General features: G+C 42.1%; 1 protein-coding gene across 3 annotated transcripts in view; it reads right to left on the bottom strand.

The window, feature by feature from the left end:
• mcoln2 (mucolipin TRP cation channel 2) overlaps positions 1-19,297 on the bottom strand; it is a 47,401-nt gene extending 28,104 nt beyond the window's left edge. The window contains exons 1-8 of one of the 3 annotated variants that reach the window (XM_046298102.1): positions 19,141-19,297; positions 18,138-18,291; positions 17,482-17,655; positions 16,748-16,901; positions 16,065-16,143; positions 11,380-11,476; positions 11,170-11,269; positions 7,229-7,341 (exon numbers count right to left, since the gene is read on the bottom strand). In XM_046298102.1, coding sequence (XP_046154058.1) covers positions 7,229-7,341; positions 11,170-11,269; positions 11,380-11,476; positions 16,065-16,143; positions 16,748-16,901; positions 17,482-17,655; positions 18,138-18,284 — 864 coding nt within the window. In that variant the 5' untranslated portion in view covers positions 18,285-18,291; positions 19,141-19,297. Of the gene's footprint in view, positions 1-7,228; positions 7,342-11,169; positions 11,270-11,379; positions 11,477-16,064; positions 16,144-16,747; positions 16,902-17,481; positions 17,656-18,137; positions 18,292-18,455; positions 18,678-19,010 lie in introns of those variants that run through there. The other 2 variants (XM_046298100.1, XM_046298101.1) reach the window with 2 other exon arrangements.
• Positions 19,298-19,529: the final 232 nt, after the last annotated feature.

Genomic DNA, 19,529 nt, shown 5'->3' with positions numbered 1-19,529 from the left:
GGGGGGGTACTGTCATGCCTTAGTTATCTTTGTTTTCTTTATTATTTTGTCTAGGGGTTTTATTAGATTAATGGGGTTGTGTTCAGTTTAGTTGTCTAGGTACAGTGCCTTGCGAAAGTATTCGACCCCCTTGAACTTTGCGACCTTTTGCCACATTTCAGGCTTCAAACATAAAGATAGAAAACTGTATTTTTTTGTGAAAACACAATCATGAAGTGAAACGACATTTATTGGATATTTCAAACTTTTTTAACAGATCAAAAACTGAAAAATTGGGCGTGCAAAATTATTCTTTTACCCTATATGGTAAAAGACCATGTCCATATTGTGGCAATAACAGCTCAAATAAGCAAAGATACATTACAGTCCATCATTACTTAATACATGAAGGAGTTAACTGCACCTCAGATTGCAATCCAAATACATGTTTCACAGAGTTCAAGTAACAGACACTTCTCAACATCAACTGTTCAGAAGAATCACGCCTTCATGGTCGAGTTGCTGCAAAGCAACCTCTACTAAAGGACACCTATACGAAGAAGAGACTTGCTTGCGCCAAGAAACATGAGCAATGGACGTTAGACCAGTGAAATCTGTCCTTTGGTCTGATGAGTCCAAATTTGAGATTTCAAGGCATACTTAACCAGCATGGCAACTATAGCATTCTGCAGAGATTAGCCATCCCATCTGGTTTGCTCTTAGTGGGACAATCATTTGGTTTTCAACAGGACAATGACCCAACACCCCTTCAGGCTGTGTAAGGGCTATTTAAACAAGGAGAGTGATGGTGTGCTGCATCAGATGACCTGACCTCCACAATCACCTGACCTCAACCCAATTGAGATGGTTTGGGATGAGTTGGACTGCAGAGTGAAGGAAAAGCAGCCAAGTGCACAGCATATGTGGGAACACCTTCAAGATGGCCGGAGAAGCATTCCATGTGTAGAATAAATAAAAAATAAAAATAAATAAGTTGTCCAAACTTTTGACTGGTACTATAGGCAATGATACAATTGTCAGGATCTTAGTATTTTGTATAGACGTGCAAATGTCATTGAACCAGAGATATGATTTATCATATAATGTTTTTGACCCCATCCTGTTCATAATTATTGTTTCTTTAAAAGAATATTGATTGTTTTTCATTTCATTTGATTAAAAACCAAGAGTACACAGCTGAACACTATGCTGGAAAACACTTGGTTTGTTAGTTTTGATTAAAACGAAACCGCTATTAATTAAATATGAATACCAAACGTGTTTTTGAGTGGATTCCGTGAGTGCTAGCTGGCGGTACTACAGACACCTGTCGTCGTCGTGGGAAAGACTCATTGTTATCTTTTCATAAAATAACTGGTTGCAGTAAAGAGCCAACCTGGATACTAAGGAGATCCTGAGGGAAATTGACGAGTACCAATAGCTTTACGCTATGGAGGAACAACATACTCCATCATGGAAAGATCTGACTACCTCACAAAATAACTTTAACCCCCCTAAAAAAGAAAAACAGATTCATCTACAGACACGGACGATTTACTTACCGTAGAAGTACAGGACGGTGCTCTGGCTGGAATTCATGCAACACTTGAAAAGTTGTGTGAGAAGGTAGCAGGGCTGAGGGGGAGTTTGGTGTTTAACCAGAGTGAAATTCTCATGCTCCAAGGAGAGAACAATGTACTTACAGCCAAGGTAAAAATCCACGATTCCAACATGGATTGTCTACTCAGGGAAAACAGGGTGATGAAGGAGTCGCTACTAGACAAAGTCGTAGCATGCGTGAAAATCATATTTTTTCTGGTCTGGGATTCCTGAGGACGCATCCAATAATCCAGAGGGCGCGATCAGAGAATTCATGCAATCCGCCTTAACTTCCTAGAGAGACTGTAAACAAGGTGGCTTTCCACCGAGCACACAAACTTGGAGCAGCAAGACCAAGGGTCCCCGACCAATTCACAAAAAGTGAACACTACCAACAAAAAGAGCTGATCAAAAGCAGGGGAAGGTAGCATAATGGGACCAAATTCGGTCTCAATGACCAATTTCCAAGGGAGATAAACGAACGTCGTAAGAGACTGTATCTGGTACAAAGGGAGAAGGGTAAGCGTGCCTTTCTCATTGTGGACAAACTCTTTATAGATGGACAGCTATTCCGAGACAGCTCCATAACACCATAGCTGTACTAAATTCTACAGGGACTTCAGGTTACAAAATAAATAAAGTATGGGAGCTGTAAAAATATCTAAACACTATGAAGTGGATATGCATGCTTGCTTACATGCTTGTTTACATATACATACACACCTGATCTCACTCTCTTCTCTTTCCCTTCTCTCCTCTCTCATATCTCTCAATTGTCGAGAACGGTTTTGTAATTTAATATGTTTCTCATTTGTCTATCTTTTTGATGTCTTTGTCTACATGTTTATATATGTTTACAACAAGCAAGGGGTGTAACGTCGTTCGTCTGTTGTAAGAAGAGAGTCAGACCGAAATGCAGCGTGTAGGTTACTCATGACTTTAATGGAGATAATCGTGGTACATGAAATAACTGAATAAATACAAAAACAACAAACGGAACGAGAAACGGAACGAGAACTTATTACAGCCTATCTGGTGAACACTACACAGAGACAGGAACAAACACCCACAAAATACAACGCGAACTCAGGCTACCTAAATACGGTTCCCAATCCGAGACAACGAGAATCACCTGACTCCAATTGAGAATTGCCTCAGGCAGCCAAGCCTAACTAGACACATCCCTAATCATACACAATCCAAATTAATACAAACCCCAATACGAAACACAACATATAAACCCATGTCACACCCTGACCTACCCAAACATATACCAAAAACACAAAATACAATGACCAAGGCGTGACAGAACCCCCCCCCCCTAAGGTGCGGACTCCCGGACGCACCTCAAGAGCATAGGGAGGGTCCGGGTGGGTGTCTGTCCATGGTGGCGGTTCTGGCTCGGGACGTGGACCCCACTCCATAAATGTCCTAGTTCCTCCCCTTCGCGTCCTGGGATCATCCACCTTCTCCACCGACCATGGCCTAATAGTCCTCACCCAGATCCCCACATAACTGAAGAGCAGCTCGTGACAGAGGGGCAGCTCGGGACAGAGGGGCAGCTTGGGACAGAGGGGCAGAGAGGAAGCCCAGTACTGAGAGGAAGCTCAGTACTGAGAGGAAGCTCAGGCAGGTAGTAGGCTCCGGTAAATCCTGGCTGGCTGGTGGAACTGAATGATTCAGGTTGTCTGGCCGATCTAGAAGATCTTGGCAGACTGGCACTTCTGCCGGATCCTGGCAGACTGGCAACGCTGGACCGACTGGCGGCGCTGGCGGCACTGGGCAGACTGGCGGCGTTGGGCAGACTGGGAGCACTGGGCAGACTGGGAGCACTGGCGGCGCTGGGCAGACTGGGAGCACAGGGCAGACTGGGAGCACTGGCCGCGCTGGGCAGACTGGGAGCACTGGCCGCGCTGGGCAGACTGGGAGCACTGGCCGCGCTGGGCAGACTGGGAGCACGGGCCGCGCTGGGCAGACTGGGAGCACTGGCCGCGCTGGGCAGACTGGGAGCACTGGCCGCGCTGGGCCGACTGGGAGCACTGGCCGTGCTGGGCCGACTGGGAGCACTGGCGGCGCTGGGCAGACTGGAGACTCCAACAGCGCAGGAGAGGAGAAAAGCGCTGGCTGCGCTGAACAGGCGAGGCGCACTGGAGGCCTGGTGCGTGGTGCTGGAACTGGTGGTACTGGCTCGAGGACACGCACAGGAAGCCTGGTGCGGGGAGCTGCTACCGGAGGACTGGTGTGTAGAGGTGGCTCTGGATAGACCGGACCGTGCAGGCGCACTGGAGCTCTTGAGCACTGAGCCTGCCCCAGCTTACCTGGCACGATGCCCACTCTAGCCCGGCCAATAGGAAGGGCTGGTATGTGCCGCAGCTGGCTCTGCACCCGCACTGGAAACACTATGCGTTCCATAGCATAACACGGTGCCTGCCCGGTCTCTCTAGCTCAACGGTGAGCACAGGGAGTATGCGCAGGTCTCCTACCTGGCATAACTATTCTCCCTTCTAGCCCCCCCAATAATTTTTTTAGGCTGTTTTTCCGGTTTCCAACCGCGTCGCCGTGCTGCCTCCTCATACCTGCGCCTCTCCGATTACCCACGTCTATTTCATCATTGGGTCGGCGATATTCTCCCGGCTGCGCCCAGGGTCCTTTACCGCCTAAGATCATCTCCCAAGACCAGAAGTCCTCATATTGCTGCTCCTCACAATTAACAGGGAGAGTAGGCTCAGGTCTGACTCCTGACTCAGCCACTCTCTCTCTGCGCTCTCCCCCGTTACTTTCGGTTTTCGCTCTGCGTCGCCGTGTTTTCCTCTTAGACTCCATTAGCCTGTAACCCTCTTCGCACTGCTGAAGCGAATCCCAGGCGGGCTCCTGCACTCGCTCTGGGTCGGCCGCCCACCTGTCGATTTCTTCCCACGTAGTATACTCCATGCTTCTGCTGTCCATAACGTTGTCCTTTAGCTCCTGCCAGTTCACACGCTGCTCGGTCTGTGAGTGGTGGGTGTTTCTGTAACGGTGTTCATCTGTTGTAAGAATAGAGTCAGACCGAAATGCAGCGTGTAGGTTACTCATGACTTTAATGGAGATAATCGCGGTACATGAAATAACTGAATAAATACAAAAACAACAAACGGAACGAGAAACCTATTACAGCCTATCTGGTGAACACTACACAGAGACAGGAACAAACACCCACAAAATACAACGCGAACTCAGGCTACCTAAATACGGTTCCCAATCCGAGACAACGAGAATCACCTGACTCCAATTGAGAATCGCCTCAGGCAGCCAAGCCTAACTAGACACACGCCTAATCATACACAATCCCAATTAATACAAACCCCAATACGAAACACAACATATAAACCCATGTCACACCCTGGCCTACCCAAACATATACCAAAAACACAAAATACAATGACCAAGGTGTGACAAGGGGAAGATATCAGAATAGGGCCATTAGGGAATAATAATATTGTACGGAATACATTTGTAATGTCGTGAAGCCGTCTCTGTAGTAATGCAAGGTCTCTTTCATGATCATGTGAAACGTCAATTGCTATGGAAATGCTGGGATGTGTTTTTCAATGATGTTAAAGGCAAGAGAAAATATAGAACAAATATTAAAACAAATATTATGGCTGAACTCAAATGTGCTGGTTGATAAAAAACCTGTATTTATGGGAAAGATGTTTGAAAGGGTATTTTGTTCTTAAATTATATTGCAAATTGGAATAGTAGAGTTAATAGTTATATTTATGTCCCTCATGGAGTTATCAGAATTGTATGGGAAGGTCTGCTCAATCCTAGAGTACAACGAATTGATTACAGCATTACCCCAAAAATGGAGGCGGCAGGTGGCAGCGGGAAGAGGTAGGGAATTCGTCTGTCTGCCCAATATAAAGGATCAAAACTGGCGGAATAATAAAAATGGCATAAATAGGAAAGTATACCAGTTTCATTTGAGGACCAGCATGTTGACAACTGTGCCATACAGGTTGCAAAATAGTTTAAGAGATTTTTGATGTACCGATTCCATGGTATGAGTTGATATATAAAACTACGCACGATTCAAGTGCTTTTCAGCTAAAATTATTTTTGATGATTATTATCATCAAAGCTCTGCAGATTTTCTTGTGAGGATACAGAATCAACAGATTATTTATTTTGGTATTGCCCTCAGGTAGCCTGTTTCTGGTCTCAGGTTCTGGAATGGCTGAAAATGACCCTAAAATTGACCCTCTAAAATTGACCCTAGAAATAGTACTGTTGGGAGATCTGGAGAGACCAGGTCAGTCAATTACTAATACTCTTAGTAAAAGTATTTATCTTCAACTCGCAATCTGTGGATTCTATTCGATTAGATAGATTGGAATTGCACGTTAAACATCACAGTATAGATGAAAGATATATGTTGCATAGAAATCCATAGAGGGTGACCAGCAGAGATGGGTGGGATGGGCCGAGGGAAGCTGAGGGTTGGGATGTGTAATTGGAGATAAGTGGGAGTGGAAATCCTGTGTGGGAGATGCTGGTCAAAGATGAGGCTGATGCCGTGCAGGTCTTTGTACACATGCATATACACACACACTCAAAAACACGCATACACGGACACACACACACACGTAATAGTGCCAGACATGCACTCCAACATATACAGTTGGCATTGCTGTTATGATTTTAGTTGTCATTGATGTCCTTTGTTTTTTTTTGCGCTGTTGTTTGCTGTTTCTTGTCTTTTTCTTTTTTCTCTTTAGTTCATTTTCTTGGTTGTTGGTGCATTGAGGGGTTCTAAAAAATATATATGTTCTCAGGGGTGGGGAATGTTTTGGTGGGGGGGGACTGTGGGAGTGGTCTGGGATGGTTGAGGAACAGCTATAGGGAGACCGTGGGGGGATCTTAGAGGGTTCGGGTTCACGTTTTTTGGCCTGGTGGGAGATATGTCAACGTGCCCTTGAGCAGGGCATTGACCCTGGATGCTTCTGTGTGTTTCTCTGAATGGGAGTCTGTTGGATGACTGGTGTGATGTAGTTGTTGAGCGGCTTCATTGCAAGTATATTGTAAGTTAGGGATATTCAATAAAAAAAATAAAAAATAAGATATAATTGCATAGCCTCCGTTCCCTTCAATGAAGGTTGTTTATGGGGCATGTAACTGTATTTAGACATAGCCCATTTAAAACAAGTCTTGTTTCATTTTGAGCAGAATTATTCAATCTTAAAGCCTTATTATATTTTGTTATTTTGTTTCTGTAGTCTATTTAACAAACTAGGCCATGATGGAATATTGTAATTGGAGTTGATTACAACACAATACATAAAAGACTGTAAGTACTCAACTTGAAGCAACCACACATTTAGCCATGGAGCACATTCTTATTGGCCAGTGAGGGGTCAAGCTCCAGAACACCTACAACTTGGCTTTTGAGGCAAAAGGGATCCCTCTAAATGGAGATAAATGTTGTCCAGAAATGACATCGCACCCATGAGCAAAGCGTATATTGTTTTAGCTAAAACACGAGTTGGGTTTTATGAGACAAGAAATTCACATCATACATGTGTATTAACCATACAGCCAACATTGACCTTTCAAGCCGAAATGTGATGTATATAATTAGCAACTAAACTTCCATAATGTATCATTAACTGACCTGCAGTAATTTGACTGCCAGAACGATGGAGCGTGTGCATAGCACGGCCGAGGTCAGGCAAACCAGTATGACAAAGCCATCAAACACCAGAAGGTAGTGTGTGTTCTTCTGAGCTGAAACAGATAAAGACACATGGGTTACATAATTGGGTTACAAAACTCTTCCCATGCTTCCAAGGCTTTGAGGCTTTTGACAGTGTCACAGTGTCAACAGTGGAAGTCTTCAGTATCGGTTGTATAGAGAAGAAACATTATGGTTGGATTTGGACTTATACGAGACCTAGTTCAAATAGAGTATAAAAGTCTAATTTTACTCAAAAGTACATTTTACAGTAATTTAGCAAACACTCTAGAGCAACTTACCAACTGTCCTCTACTAGCAAAAGCTAGTAAGGCAGGCTAAACAAGAAAAGTACATTCCCTGAAGAAAATATGGTGTGCATGCTAGCTTGTGATGGATTGATTGATTGAATAGTCTTAAAATGTGGAAGTTGGTTTGGTGTTATAGTTGACAAAGGTTTTACAAAAAGTGTGAAGTTAGAATAGCATGAACTTGTGAAAGTTGGTTTGGTGTCTCAATCTTGAACAGTTCAAGAGTTACTGTCAGTGGGTAAGTGTATGCTATTAGCCTCTAAAAGTCTAAGCTGTTGGGTGGGGGGTTAACAAGGTAACATATAGAATTGTTTTAAGATAGTTAAATGATCCATCGTATGACTATTTGATTTAGACTTTTAGGACACCTTTAGGTATACATTTGATTAATTTATGCAATTATAGTTAATAAAAGTTAAGAGTTTAAAGTTAGGATAGCTTGAACATGAGAAATTTGGTTTGGTTTCTCTAGCTTGAACGGTTCAAGAGTTACTATGGGTTGGTAATTTTATGCAAATGTATATAATTACAGTTGATTCGTTTTTTGAGAATTTGAAGTTAGGATAGGCTGATGTCTCTAGCTTGAACAAGAGTTACTGTTGGTGGGTTATACATTTATTATAATTTATGCAAATGTGTACAGTTGAACTTGTTCAAAGTAGGAATTTGAGGTTAGGACAGTCTGAACATGTAAAGGTTGGTTTGGTGGCAAAAACATGAACGGATCAGGATTTACTGTTGGTGCAAATGTATTTACATTTTTTATTTAAAGTAGGTTAAATTTGAAGTTAGGATACTCTGAACATGAGGAAGTTGGTTTAGTATCTCTAGCTTGAATGGTTTAAGAGATACTGTTGGTGAGTTATATTATGTTAACGTATGCAAATTTGTATAGTATAGTTTTTACGAATTTGAAGTTAGGATAGTATGAACATGTATGAACATGTGGAGTATGAACATGTGGAACAGCTGGAACGGTTCAATAATGACTATTTGTAGTTTTTTCATTCAAATGTATGCCATTTCATGTAGTTATAGAAGATAAAAGTCTAAGAATCGGATGTTAGGATAGCCTAAACATGAGGAAATTGGTTTAGGATCTCCAGCTTGAAAGGATCAATACTTACTGTTGGTGGGAAATTGTATGCTAATTTATGCAATGAACATGTGAAAGATGGTTTGGTGTCTCTAGCTTGAACGGAAGACAAGTTACGCTTGCATAAAATAACTGAATCAAAGTATTACAATTTGTATAGTTGTTGAAATCTTTTGAAGATTTAGAATTTATGATAGCCTGAACATGTAAAATTGGTTTGGTGTATCTAGCTTGAACAGATCAATAGTTACTGTTGGCGAGTCATTTTATGTTAATTTAGTTACATTTGTATAGTTGTTACAGTTACGATTTTGAAGTTAGGATAGCCTGAACATGTGATCTAGCTTGAATGGTTCAACAATTACTGTTGGTTAAAAATGGTATGCTGATTTACGCAAATTGCATAGTTATAGTTGATAAAATTATATAAGAATTTGAATTTAGGATAGCCTGAATATGTGACGGTTGGGTTTTGGCTCTACAGTAGCTTAAACAGTCCGAGTTCCTATTGATGAGTTATTTATGCAAATGCATGAACATTTGTGTTTTTTGTTTCTGTAAACATTTAAGTATTTGAAGTTAGGATAGTCTGAACATGTGGAATTTTGTTTGGTGCCTATACTGTGGCTTGAACTTTTCAATAATTATTGTTTGTAGTTTCTTCATGCAAATTCATGCAATTTCATATAGTTATAGTTGATAAAAGTTTAAGAATCTGATGTCAGGATAGCCTGAACATGAGGAAGTTGGTTTACTATCTCTAGCTTGAATGGTTTAAGATTTACGGTTGGTGACGTATTTTAAGAAAAATGTATAATTATAGTTGATAAAAGTTAAATAACTTGAAATTAGGATAGCCTGAAAATGAGAAAGTTGGTTTGGTGTATCGAGCTAAACGGTTCAATAGTTACTGTTAGCGAGTTATGTTATGCCAACATATGTATACTCACCAAAAATATAAACGCAACATTCAGAAATTTCTAAGATTTTACTGAGTTACAGTTCATATAAGGAAATCAGTGGATTTAAATTAACTCATTATGCCCTAATCTATGATTTATCATTTGACTGGGCAGGAGTGCAGCCATGGGTGGGCCATGGGACCAACACTTTACATGTTGCTTTAACATTTTTGTTCAGTGTAGTTATAACAGCCTCCACTCTTCTGGGAAGGCTTTCCACTAACTGAAGGAATCTTGCCGAGAGGACTTTCTTCCATTCAGCCACAAGAGCATTAGTGAGGTCGGGCACTGGTGATTAGGCCTGGCACGGAAGTTGGTGTTCACAAATTCATCCCAAAGGCGTTCAATGAGGTTAAGGTCAGAGCTCTGTGCAGGCCAGTCAAGTTCTTACACACCGATCTCAGCAAACCATTTCTGTATGGACCTCGCTTTGTGCACGGGGGTATTGTCATGCTGAAACAGGAAAGGGCCTTCCCAAAATTGTTTCCACAAAGTTGGAAGCGCAGAATAATCTAGAATGCCATTGTATGCTGTAGCGTGATGTCCCTTCACTGGAACTAAGGGGCCCAGCCCGAGCCATGAAAAACCACCCCTAGACCATTATTCCTCCTCCACCAAACTTTACCGTTGGCACTATGAATACGGGCAAGTATTCTCAGCTGTCCCGGGTCCACCTGGTCGTGCTGCTGCCCCAATTTCAACAGTCCACAGTCCAATGGGGGTTAGCTTTACACATCTCCAGCCGACGCTTGTTGGCATTGCGTATGGTGATCTTGGAAACCCATTTAATGAAGCTCCCAATTAACATTTATTTTGCTGACGTTGCTTCCAGAGGTTGTGAGTGTTGAAACCGAGGACAGATGTTTTTTCTGCACTATGTAATCAGGACTCTGCGGTCCAAATCTGTGAGCTTGTGTGGCCTACCACTTCGCGGCTGAGCTGTTGTTGCTCCTAGATGTTTCTACTTCACAATAACAGCACTTACAGTTGACCAGGGCTGCTCTAGCAGGGCAGAAAGTCACTCAGGACTTCAATAAAGCCATTGTATTGCCAATGTTTGTATATGGAGATTGCATGGCTGGGTGCTCGATTTTATACACCTGCGAGCAACGAGTGTGGCTGAAATATACAAATCTACTCATTTGAAGGGGTGTCCACTTACTTTTGTATATATGGTGTAAGTCTATGGCACTTTTATTTCCATTGAAATGTATTGTGACTTCATTTAAATATTGCTGTAGTACAAAAGTATACAATATCAAAAATAAGTTGGGTCGGTCTGCACATTTGGAAGTTGGTTTCATGTTAATAGCTTAAGTAATTTAAATGCTGGAAGGAGCGGAAAATAAATCAAATAATTATAATAATATGAGTAAGAAATCTGGAGATGTGCATTGCTTTGCATGCACACCTACTTAACAGCACCTCAAGTATTTGAACATTAATTACCCAGAACAATTAATCCTGATGAACAAATTGGTTTCTTAATAACTCAAACTTAACTATACTTACCAGTCCCTGAAATCGTCCAGTTTTTGCACGCACTGCTCAGTGCATCAATGTCAAGGAAGATTTTTATCTTTCCGCTGTGACACTGGTTATCAAATGTGATCTAGAGAAAGAGACAACTGAAAACGGATTAAAAATGGTCTAACAGTACCAACAGCGCTCCATGGGCATGATGATGGGGTTACATGTTTAAACACAACAAAGGAACTTTACCGTAACAAAAAATACATAACAGTCCGGTAACTCATGTGAGCGCACTGTTTGCAGGTTGATTCCTTTAAGTTGAAAAGTGATCTTGATATCGACAAGCCTGAAAGGAAAACATGCCAACATTAATAAGAAATCAATCCCCAAATGATTCAAGTACCCCTCGTTGCGCCACAAGGAACGGGGCAAAGTTGGCGGGGTCTGCCCACCACACGTTTTCCTTGGTTGAGATGCATTTTCATTCCACCACGTTCGACACAACGTAGCCTGCATGGTGAGACATCAGCAGGTACATGTAAAACCTCATTCACATTACCCATAAGCCAGCGTTTCTCAAACTATGGATTGTGACCCGATATGGGGTTGCCGAATTTGAAAATGGGGTTGCTGGAGAGTTAATCATGTTGAAATACATTTATTAGGCCCTAATCTATGGATTTCACAAACATGGGTGCAGCCATAAGCCCACCCACTTGGAAGCTAGGCCCACCCACTGGGGAGCTAGGCCCAGCCTATCAGAATGAGTTTTTCCCCACGCTTTATTAAAGACAGAAATACTCTTCAGCAACCCCCCCCCATCATTGTAATGTGGTTAACTTTAAAAATCTAAATGATTAAAATATAAAAGAAACCAGAGAGTGCCCTTAAATCATGGAAAAATAATTCCCATGCTGATTGTCTAGGCCCACTATGCCATGAAACCACACACTATTGCAGACTTTGATATTACCGTCCACAATTGATATGGTGAAAACAATGTGTGGGGGGACAGAGGCATAGAAACTCACATCATTATCTTTGTCATATAATACTGTTAAACAAAGAAGTTATGCCATTGCTAGTAATCAAGAGGAAACTGACTGAACTCAAACTCCCCAGTTTATGTTCTCCAAAGGGACGTTAGCTGTGAGGGCCAACACACACACCGACACCCCCACACCCACACAGTTCTGTCTCACGATTCCCGAGATTGAAACGGCACCGGGGATGTGCAAAAAAACAGATTCTACAAGGTATTGGATGGTGGGCTTTCACACAGATGGGGCTCCATCTATCTCCGAGAGCAACTGGTGGCAAAAGATCTAAGCACAGAACTCAGGTGATATACTGCAGCAGGTAACTTCGATTGTAAACTACATCAAACCACATTAACTGTGCGCACGCCTGTTTGCAAAACTACGTGGAGATATGTGATCAGAGCATGATAATGTTCTATTTATGGATGTAACATTGGAATTTGTATTTATTTCACTTTATTTAACTAGGTAGGCCAGTTTAAAACAAGTTCTCATTTACAACTGTGACCTGGCCAAGATAAAGCATGCTAAATTGATATATGTGCTGATGAGGATGTGCGAGTCGAAATACTGGTGTGCAAAAGAGCAGAAAAACTAAAACAAATATGGGGATTAGGTAGGTAGTTGGTTGGATGGGCTGTGTACAGCTACAGCGATCATTAAGCTGCTCTGACAGCTGATGCTAAAAGTTAGTGAGGGAGATATAAGTCCCTAGCTTCAGTGATTTTTGCAATTTGTTCCAGTCATTGACAGCAGAGAACTGGAAGGAAATGCGGCCAAAGGTGGTGTTGGCTTTGGGGGTGACCAGTGAAGTATACCTGCTGGAGCGTGTGCTACGGGTGAGTGTTGCTATGGCGACCAGTAAGCTGAGATAAGGTGGAGCTTTACCTAGCAAAGACTTAGATGACCTGGAGCCAGTGGGTTTTGCAGTGAGGGCCAGCCAACGAGAGCATATAGGTCACAGTGGTGGGCAGTATATGGGGCTTTGGTGACAAAACGGATGGCACTGTGATAGACTGCATCAAATTTGCTGAGTAGAGTGTTGGAGGCTATTTTGTAAATGGCATCGCCAAAGTCGAGTATCAGTAGGATAGTCAGTTTTACGAGGGTATGTTTGGCAGCATGAGTAAAGGAGGCTTTATTGCGAAATAGGAAGCCGATTCTAGATTTAACATTGGATTGGAGATGCTTAATATGAGTCTGGAAGGAGAGTTTACAGTCTAGCCAGACACCTAGGTATTTGTAGTTGTCCACATATTCTAAGTCAGATCCTTCCAGAGTAGTGATGCTAGTCGGGCGGGCGGGTGCGGGCAGCGATCAGTTGAAGAGCATGCATTTAATTTTACTAGCGTTTCACAGTGTCCCAAATTTGGGGTTGGACCTGGTAGGTTCCTTCATAATTGGGTTGTGCCGTGGCGGAGATCATTGTGGGCTATACTCAGCCTTGTCTCAGCATGGTAAGTTGGTGGTTGAAGATATCCCTCTAGTGGTGTGGGGGCTGTGCTTTGGCAAAGTGGTGGGGTTCTATCCTTCCTGTTTGGCCCTGTCCGGGGGTGTCCTTGGATGGGGCCACAGTGTCTCCTGACCCCTCCTGTCTCCGGCCTCCAGTATTTATGCTGCAGTACTTTATGTGTCGGCGGGCTAGGGTCAGTTTGTTATATCTGGAGTACTTCTCCTGTCCTATTTGGTATCCTGTGTGAATTTAAGTGTGCTCTCTCTAATTCTCTCTTTCTCTCTTTCTTTCTCTCTCTCGGAGGACCTGAGCCCTAGGACAATGCCTCAGGACTACCTGACATGATGACTCCTTGCTGTCCCGAGTCCACCTGGCCGTGCTGCTGCTCCAGTTGCAACTATTCTGCCTTATTATTATTGGACCATGCTGGTCATTTATGAACATTTGAACATCTTGGCCATGTTCAGTTATAATCTCCACCCGGCACAGCCAGAAGAGGACTGGCCACCCCACAGCCTAGTTCCTCTCTAGGTTTCTTCCTAGGTTTTGGCCTTTCTAGGGAGTTTTTCCTAGCCACCGTGCTTCTACAACTGCATTGCTTGCTGTTTGGGGTTTTAGGCTGGGTTTCTGTACAGCACTTTGAGATATCAGCTGATGTACGAAGGGCTATGTAAATACATTTGATTTGTTGGCAATCAGAGGTCAGACGTTTCTTGTAGTTTGCACACATCTCAGGAGGGATTTTGTCCCACTCCTCTTTGCAGATCTTCTCCAAGTCATTAAGGTTTCGAGGCTGGTGTTTGGCAAACTGAACCTTCAGCTCCCTCCACAGATTGTCTATCGGATTAAGGTCTGGAGACTGGCTAAGCCACTCCAGAACCTTAATGTGCTTCTTCTTGAGCCACTCCTTTGTTGCCCTGGCCGTGTGTTTTGGGTCATTGTCATTTTGGAATACCCATCCACGACCCATTTTCAATGCCCTGGCTGAGGGAAGGAGGTTCTCACCAAAGATTTGATGGTACATGGCCCCGTCCGTTGTCCCTTTTATGTGTTAAAGTTATCCTGTCCCCTTAGCAGAAAAACACCCCGCCTAATGTTTCCACTGCCATGTTTGACGGTGGGGATGGTGTTCTTGGGGTCATAGGCAGCATTCCTTCTCCTCCAAACACGGTGAGTTGAGTTGATGCCAAAGAGCTCCATTTTGATCTCATCTGACCACAACACTTTCACCCAGTTGTCCTCTGAATCATTCAGATGTTCATAGGCAAACTTCAGACGGGCATGTATATATGCTTTCTTGAGCAGGGGGACCTTGCGTGCGCTGCAGGATTTCAGTCCTTCACGGCGTAGTGTGTTATCAATTGTTTTCTTGGTGACTATGGTCCCAGCTGCCTTGAGATCATTGACAAGATCCTCCTGTGTAGTTCTGGACTGATACCTCGCCGTTCTCATGATCATTGCAACTCCACGAGGTGAGATCTTGCATGGAGCCCCAGGCTGAGGGAGATTGACAGTTCTTTGTATTCCTTCCATTTGTGAATAATCACACCAACTGTTGTCACCTTCTCAACAAGCTGCTTGGCGATGGTCTTGTAGCCCATTCCAGCCTTGTGTAGGTCTACAATCTTGTCCCTGACATCATTGGAGAGATCTTTGGTCTTGGCCATGGTGGAGAGTTTGGAATCTGATTGATTGATTGCTTCTGTGGACAGATGTCTTTTATACAGGTAACACACTGAGATTACGAGCACTCCCTTTAAGAGTGTGCTTCTAATCTCAGCTCGTTACCTATATAAAAGGCACCTGGAAGCCAGAAATCTTTCTGATTGAGAGGGGTCAAATCCTTATTTCACTCATTAAAATGCTAATCAATTTATAACATTTTTGACATGCGCTCTTCTGGATTTTTTGTGTGTTATTCTGTCTCTCACTGTTCAAATAAACCTACCATTATAATTATAGACAGATCATTTCTTTGTCAGTGGGCAAACATACAAACTCAGCAGGGAATCAAATACTTTTTTCCCTCACTGTATATATATAAAGCCTTAACTATTTTGATGACTGCTGCTATTCTAAGGAGGCATGTCTATTCAAGGCCTTCCTATTTGCAACGTTATGAAATGTTTTTTTGTACTGAACTTGCCTACGTGAACCCACTGAGCTATATGAGCCCCGCTCTGCCCATTTCCTGTCTATCTGGAAAACTGAGGTATGAACAGTTAGGAAAGCCTCCGCAAATGAAAAAAAATGGAGGGCGGGCCGACCCCAACCGGTTCCATGTGCCGTGGCGAGGAGCTTTTCCAATGATCAGAGTTGTGTTCATTAGGCTTAAGAAACACTCACATGTCCAATAAGAAACATGTTTTTTTTGTGTTGCATGGCCTAATGAACACAACCTAGTTGTTTGACCCAGTTGCCACCTGGATCAGTAACTGTACCTGTAAAATTCCAGATTGAAAAAAGACACATTTTCTGCTTTCCACTGGCTCACGTTTGTTGGATCATGTGTCATACAAACTGCAAAAGATGAAAAGATTGGAAGAACTAATTAAACCATATGTAGGCCAATTGAAGTTGTTCCTTCTCTGAAGGATGACATCATCCTATGGAGGATGACATCATCCTCTATGAGGAAATAGCAAGCATATTTAAACAGTCTGTTTGATGTTTGAGGTGAGGGTTTGAAGTGCTTTTTCTCCAATTTATACTTTGGCCACAAATACGAGTATAGGCTGAGTCAACAACATTATTTAGGTATGAATTAACAGAATATTAACTTTCAAAAGTAAGATTTTCACTGGACAGTTACTTTAAAACTGCAACATTTTTAGTAGCAGAAAATTAGCTTTAAAAACAGCAACATATTATCTCATAGAATATAATTTTAAACTGAAAATGTTTCTCTTCCCCATGGCAAAATGCAAGAAGTTACCCGTTTCATGTTTTTTCAAAATACCCCTCCATATACCCCTGACAATAGGTATAATAAGTCATGTCAAACTATGTAGAATTGCAGAAAATACTCTTTAAAATGTCAATGAAATTGTCAGTGCACCCTCCCTGTCTCCTGTTCATCCTCCCAAATATCTACACCACAATTTCGCACATGGAGTCCACTGACCTTTTTCTAACTGAGCATCAATGTCGTAGGCATCGTCCGAGGGTTCCACATTGCCTCTCTTGTAGTACTCCTTACAGATGACCAGAGGTAACAGTTTCCCATCCTCCTCAGCGTAACTGATAGGCCCCACAGAGAGGCGCCCCAACTGGCGGTACTGCAGGGAACAGAACACCATTCAAACACAAGTGTATTCTGCTCATTACCAGCTACTGTGTGTAATGCTATGTGTATGAGTCATAACTACTAATGAAATGTTGCACCTACACCTTAAACAAAAAAGGACAATCAGACTCAAAAAACAGTAGAAGGTGGCCTGGCTGGTCTAGCAGTAATGTCGCAGCCTGCAGCACACGTCTACGGTATCGGCGAAGAGAAAATCTGAGCTGCTGCCCTTTGACACAACCTCTGTTTTTCCCCACTGTCACCCTATATCTCTAAAATAAAATATTTGTTTTAAGAGTGAAATGCTTATGTGTGCAGCATTAGGCTATAACCATGACTCTGCAATATTGATAACCCAGGGGAAAATTGCCTGATGAGTGGCAGAAACCAATTTACTCGGCAAAAATACAGGAATGATTATGAAACCGCTAATAGGCAAGGGAGAAAGCGACAGTCAGAAAGAGATTTGGGTTAGAGTAAAAGAGAAGGACAGTCAGGAGACTTGTTTAGATACTAGATCTGTACTCCTACTCTGAGATGCTTTATTATGAATATGGGCCTTGGAGACTTGCCTGATCCAGCACATAGAACAGACTGTCATAGACGGCTTGTTGGGAGTAAAGAGCTACACTGTAATCGTCCTCATCAACTCCACTATAGTCCTTGAGGAACAGGTTCTTGAAGGTCATAGCATTCTCCTCCTTGTAGGAAACCACAAGCTGGTTGTTCAGTCCAAACAAGATAAGCTTGGTGGGAGAAGAAATACACAATTTAAAGGGATAGTGTGATGCAAAACACATCCGTTTTTTTGCTCTGTACTGAAATGTGCTTCATCATGAAAACTTGATTGTTGACATGCACAATTTTTGGGAATCGTATCAACAATGAAATGATGAACAAAATAATAAAACTGCCTTATTTGGGTATTTGCCTTTCATATCACAACCATATCAAATTGTTATGTCACCAAATCAGTGTAAATTCACCTAATGATTTGTGAGAGTAAAAAAAAACATAAGGGTTGATCGCATTCTTAAGCCTTGGTGCCAGTCTGTTATTTTATGCTCTACCGCCAACTCCTTATGCCATGCCAAACCAATTCCATGAGGAGTTGACAAGACAGCGAGCAGAAACAGACTGACAGCCAGAATAGCCATTCTTAGCAATTACCTTCGATAATTCCTAAAAAGAGAGAAACAGTTCTCATGATACACTTCTCAGACTATACCTGTGATGTGATCATGACGATTTTCAGGATCTGCACCCCCAGTTTCCATGGTAACTGGCGTCTGGCCCTGTATTTCTCACAAGGGCTCATGAAGTAGTATTTTAGATCATCGCGAAGAATTTCCTCCTTGATTATGCCTTGGCTCATTGTGGAACTAAAAGAAACAACCCAATACTCATTGTTATTAGGCTAAATAGGTATGACATATTATTATAGCAACTAAAATGATTGGGAACAACTTGAGGTAAAAACTATCAACTTGAATTCAAATAATATGATTGAGCTATATGACATCTTTTGGCCAATAAAAGTACTTACAGGAATACAAGATAAAACATATAATCTCTTTTGACAAGTTCCTTTAAGTGTTTCCCAATAGCCGTGTTTTCCCCTTTTCAAATGGGACGGACACAGGAGTTCAAATTGAAAGAGAAGTAACAGTTTGAATAGGCAATTTCAGTCAGTTTAGAAAAAAGGCTATTTTCCACCAGACTCCTTCCATAAATGCACAAATAAATGTACTATATGTAGCACTCCCTGTACTGAACACTCCTTGTAATGACCAGTGACTGCATTCATGTGGGGAAAAGTCCAAGGTTAACTCACTGCACTGAAAATATTTGCACTAGTGTTGACTAGTATGAAGCTTTCGTTGTGACAACGTGAGGTGTTTTGTAAGTCATTTCAGCATATTGTTTTGTAGTTGTACAGTGTCATTTTACAGCTAAGACATACATTCACTGCACTTAAGTTGAATGACATTTTCTACCAACATCATGTTAGGCTTATTGATTTTGAGAGTTCCTGAATGTCTCAACTCATTATGAAAAGTTCAAAAATAATATTTGACAACTTCTTGTAAAAACTACTCACCCAAGTGGCCCAACTGACTCACTCCCGTCATGATACTGGACTAACAATTCCATAATGATAAGATATGTTTGATTTGTTAATTATCATATCACAGAGCAGCATAATAGAAGTTATAATGTGTGTCACTCACAGGAATCGTGGCTGGTGGACTACACACAGGCATCAGATATCCAATCCAAAGTTGAATTCAGCTTGTTGATACTGTAGTGTATTGTACTGTGATTTGCCAAGTACCTCAACTCCTCCACAGAGTTGAGCGCAGACTAGAGTTAATCACATACCAATGACTCACTCATTGGTGTTATAAGATTGGCAAATCAGCGAATGGTCATGGGCCAATTCAATCTCAACAAGGAAACAGTCGGTAGTTGTATTTGATTAACATTTTATAAAAAAGTATGGATTTCACCAAACAAACCAAGGCATGCAGAGGAAAAACAGATACACGGTAAAGGGTTAAATAAAGTTACGTTTTTAAAAAAACACTCGATTGGTGGCACAGTTATCCGCAAATGTTCG

This window comes from Oncorhynchus gorbuscha, linkage group LG14 (assembly GCF_021184085.1).
Source record: "Oncorhynchus gorbuscha isolate QuinsamMale2020 ecotype Even-year linkage group LG14, OgorEven_v1.0, whole genome shotgun sequence".
NCBI classification, from domain to species: Eukaryota; Metazoa; Chordata; class Actinopteri; order Salmoniformes; family Salmonidae; genus Oncorhynchus; species Oncorhynchus gorbuscha.
The sequence above is the reverse complement of the archived record's forward strand: the minus strand, read 5'-3'. Positions and strand labels throughout refer to the sequence as shown.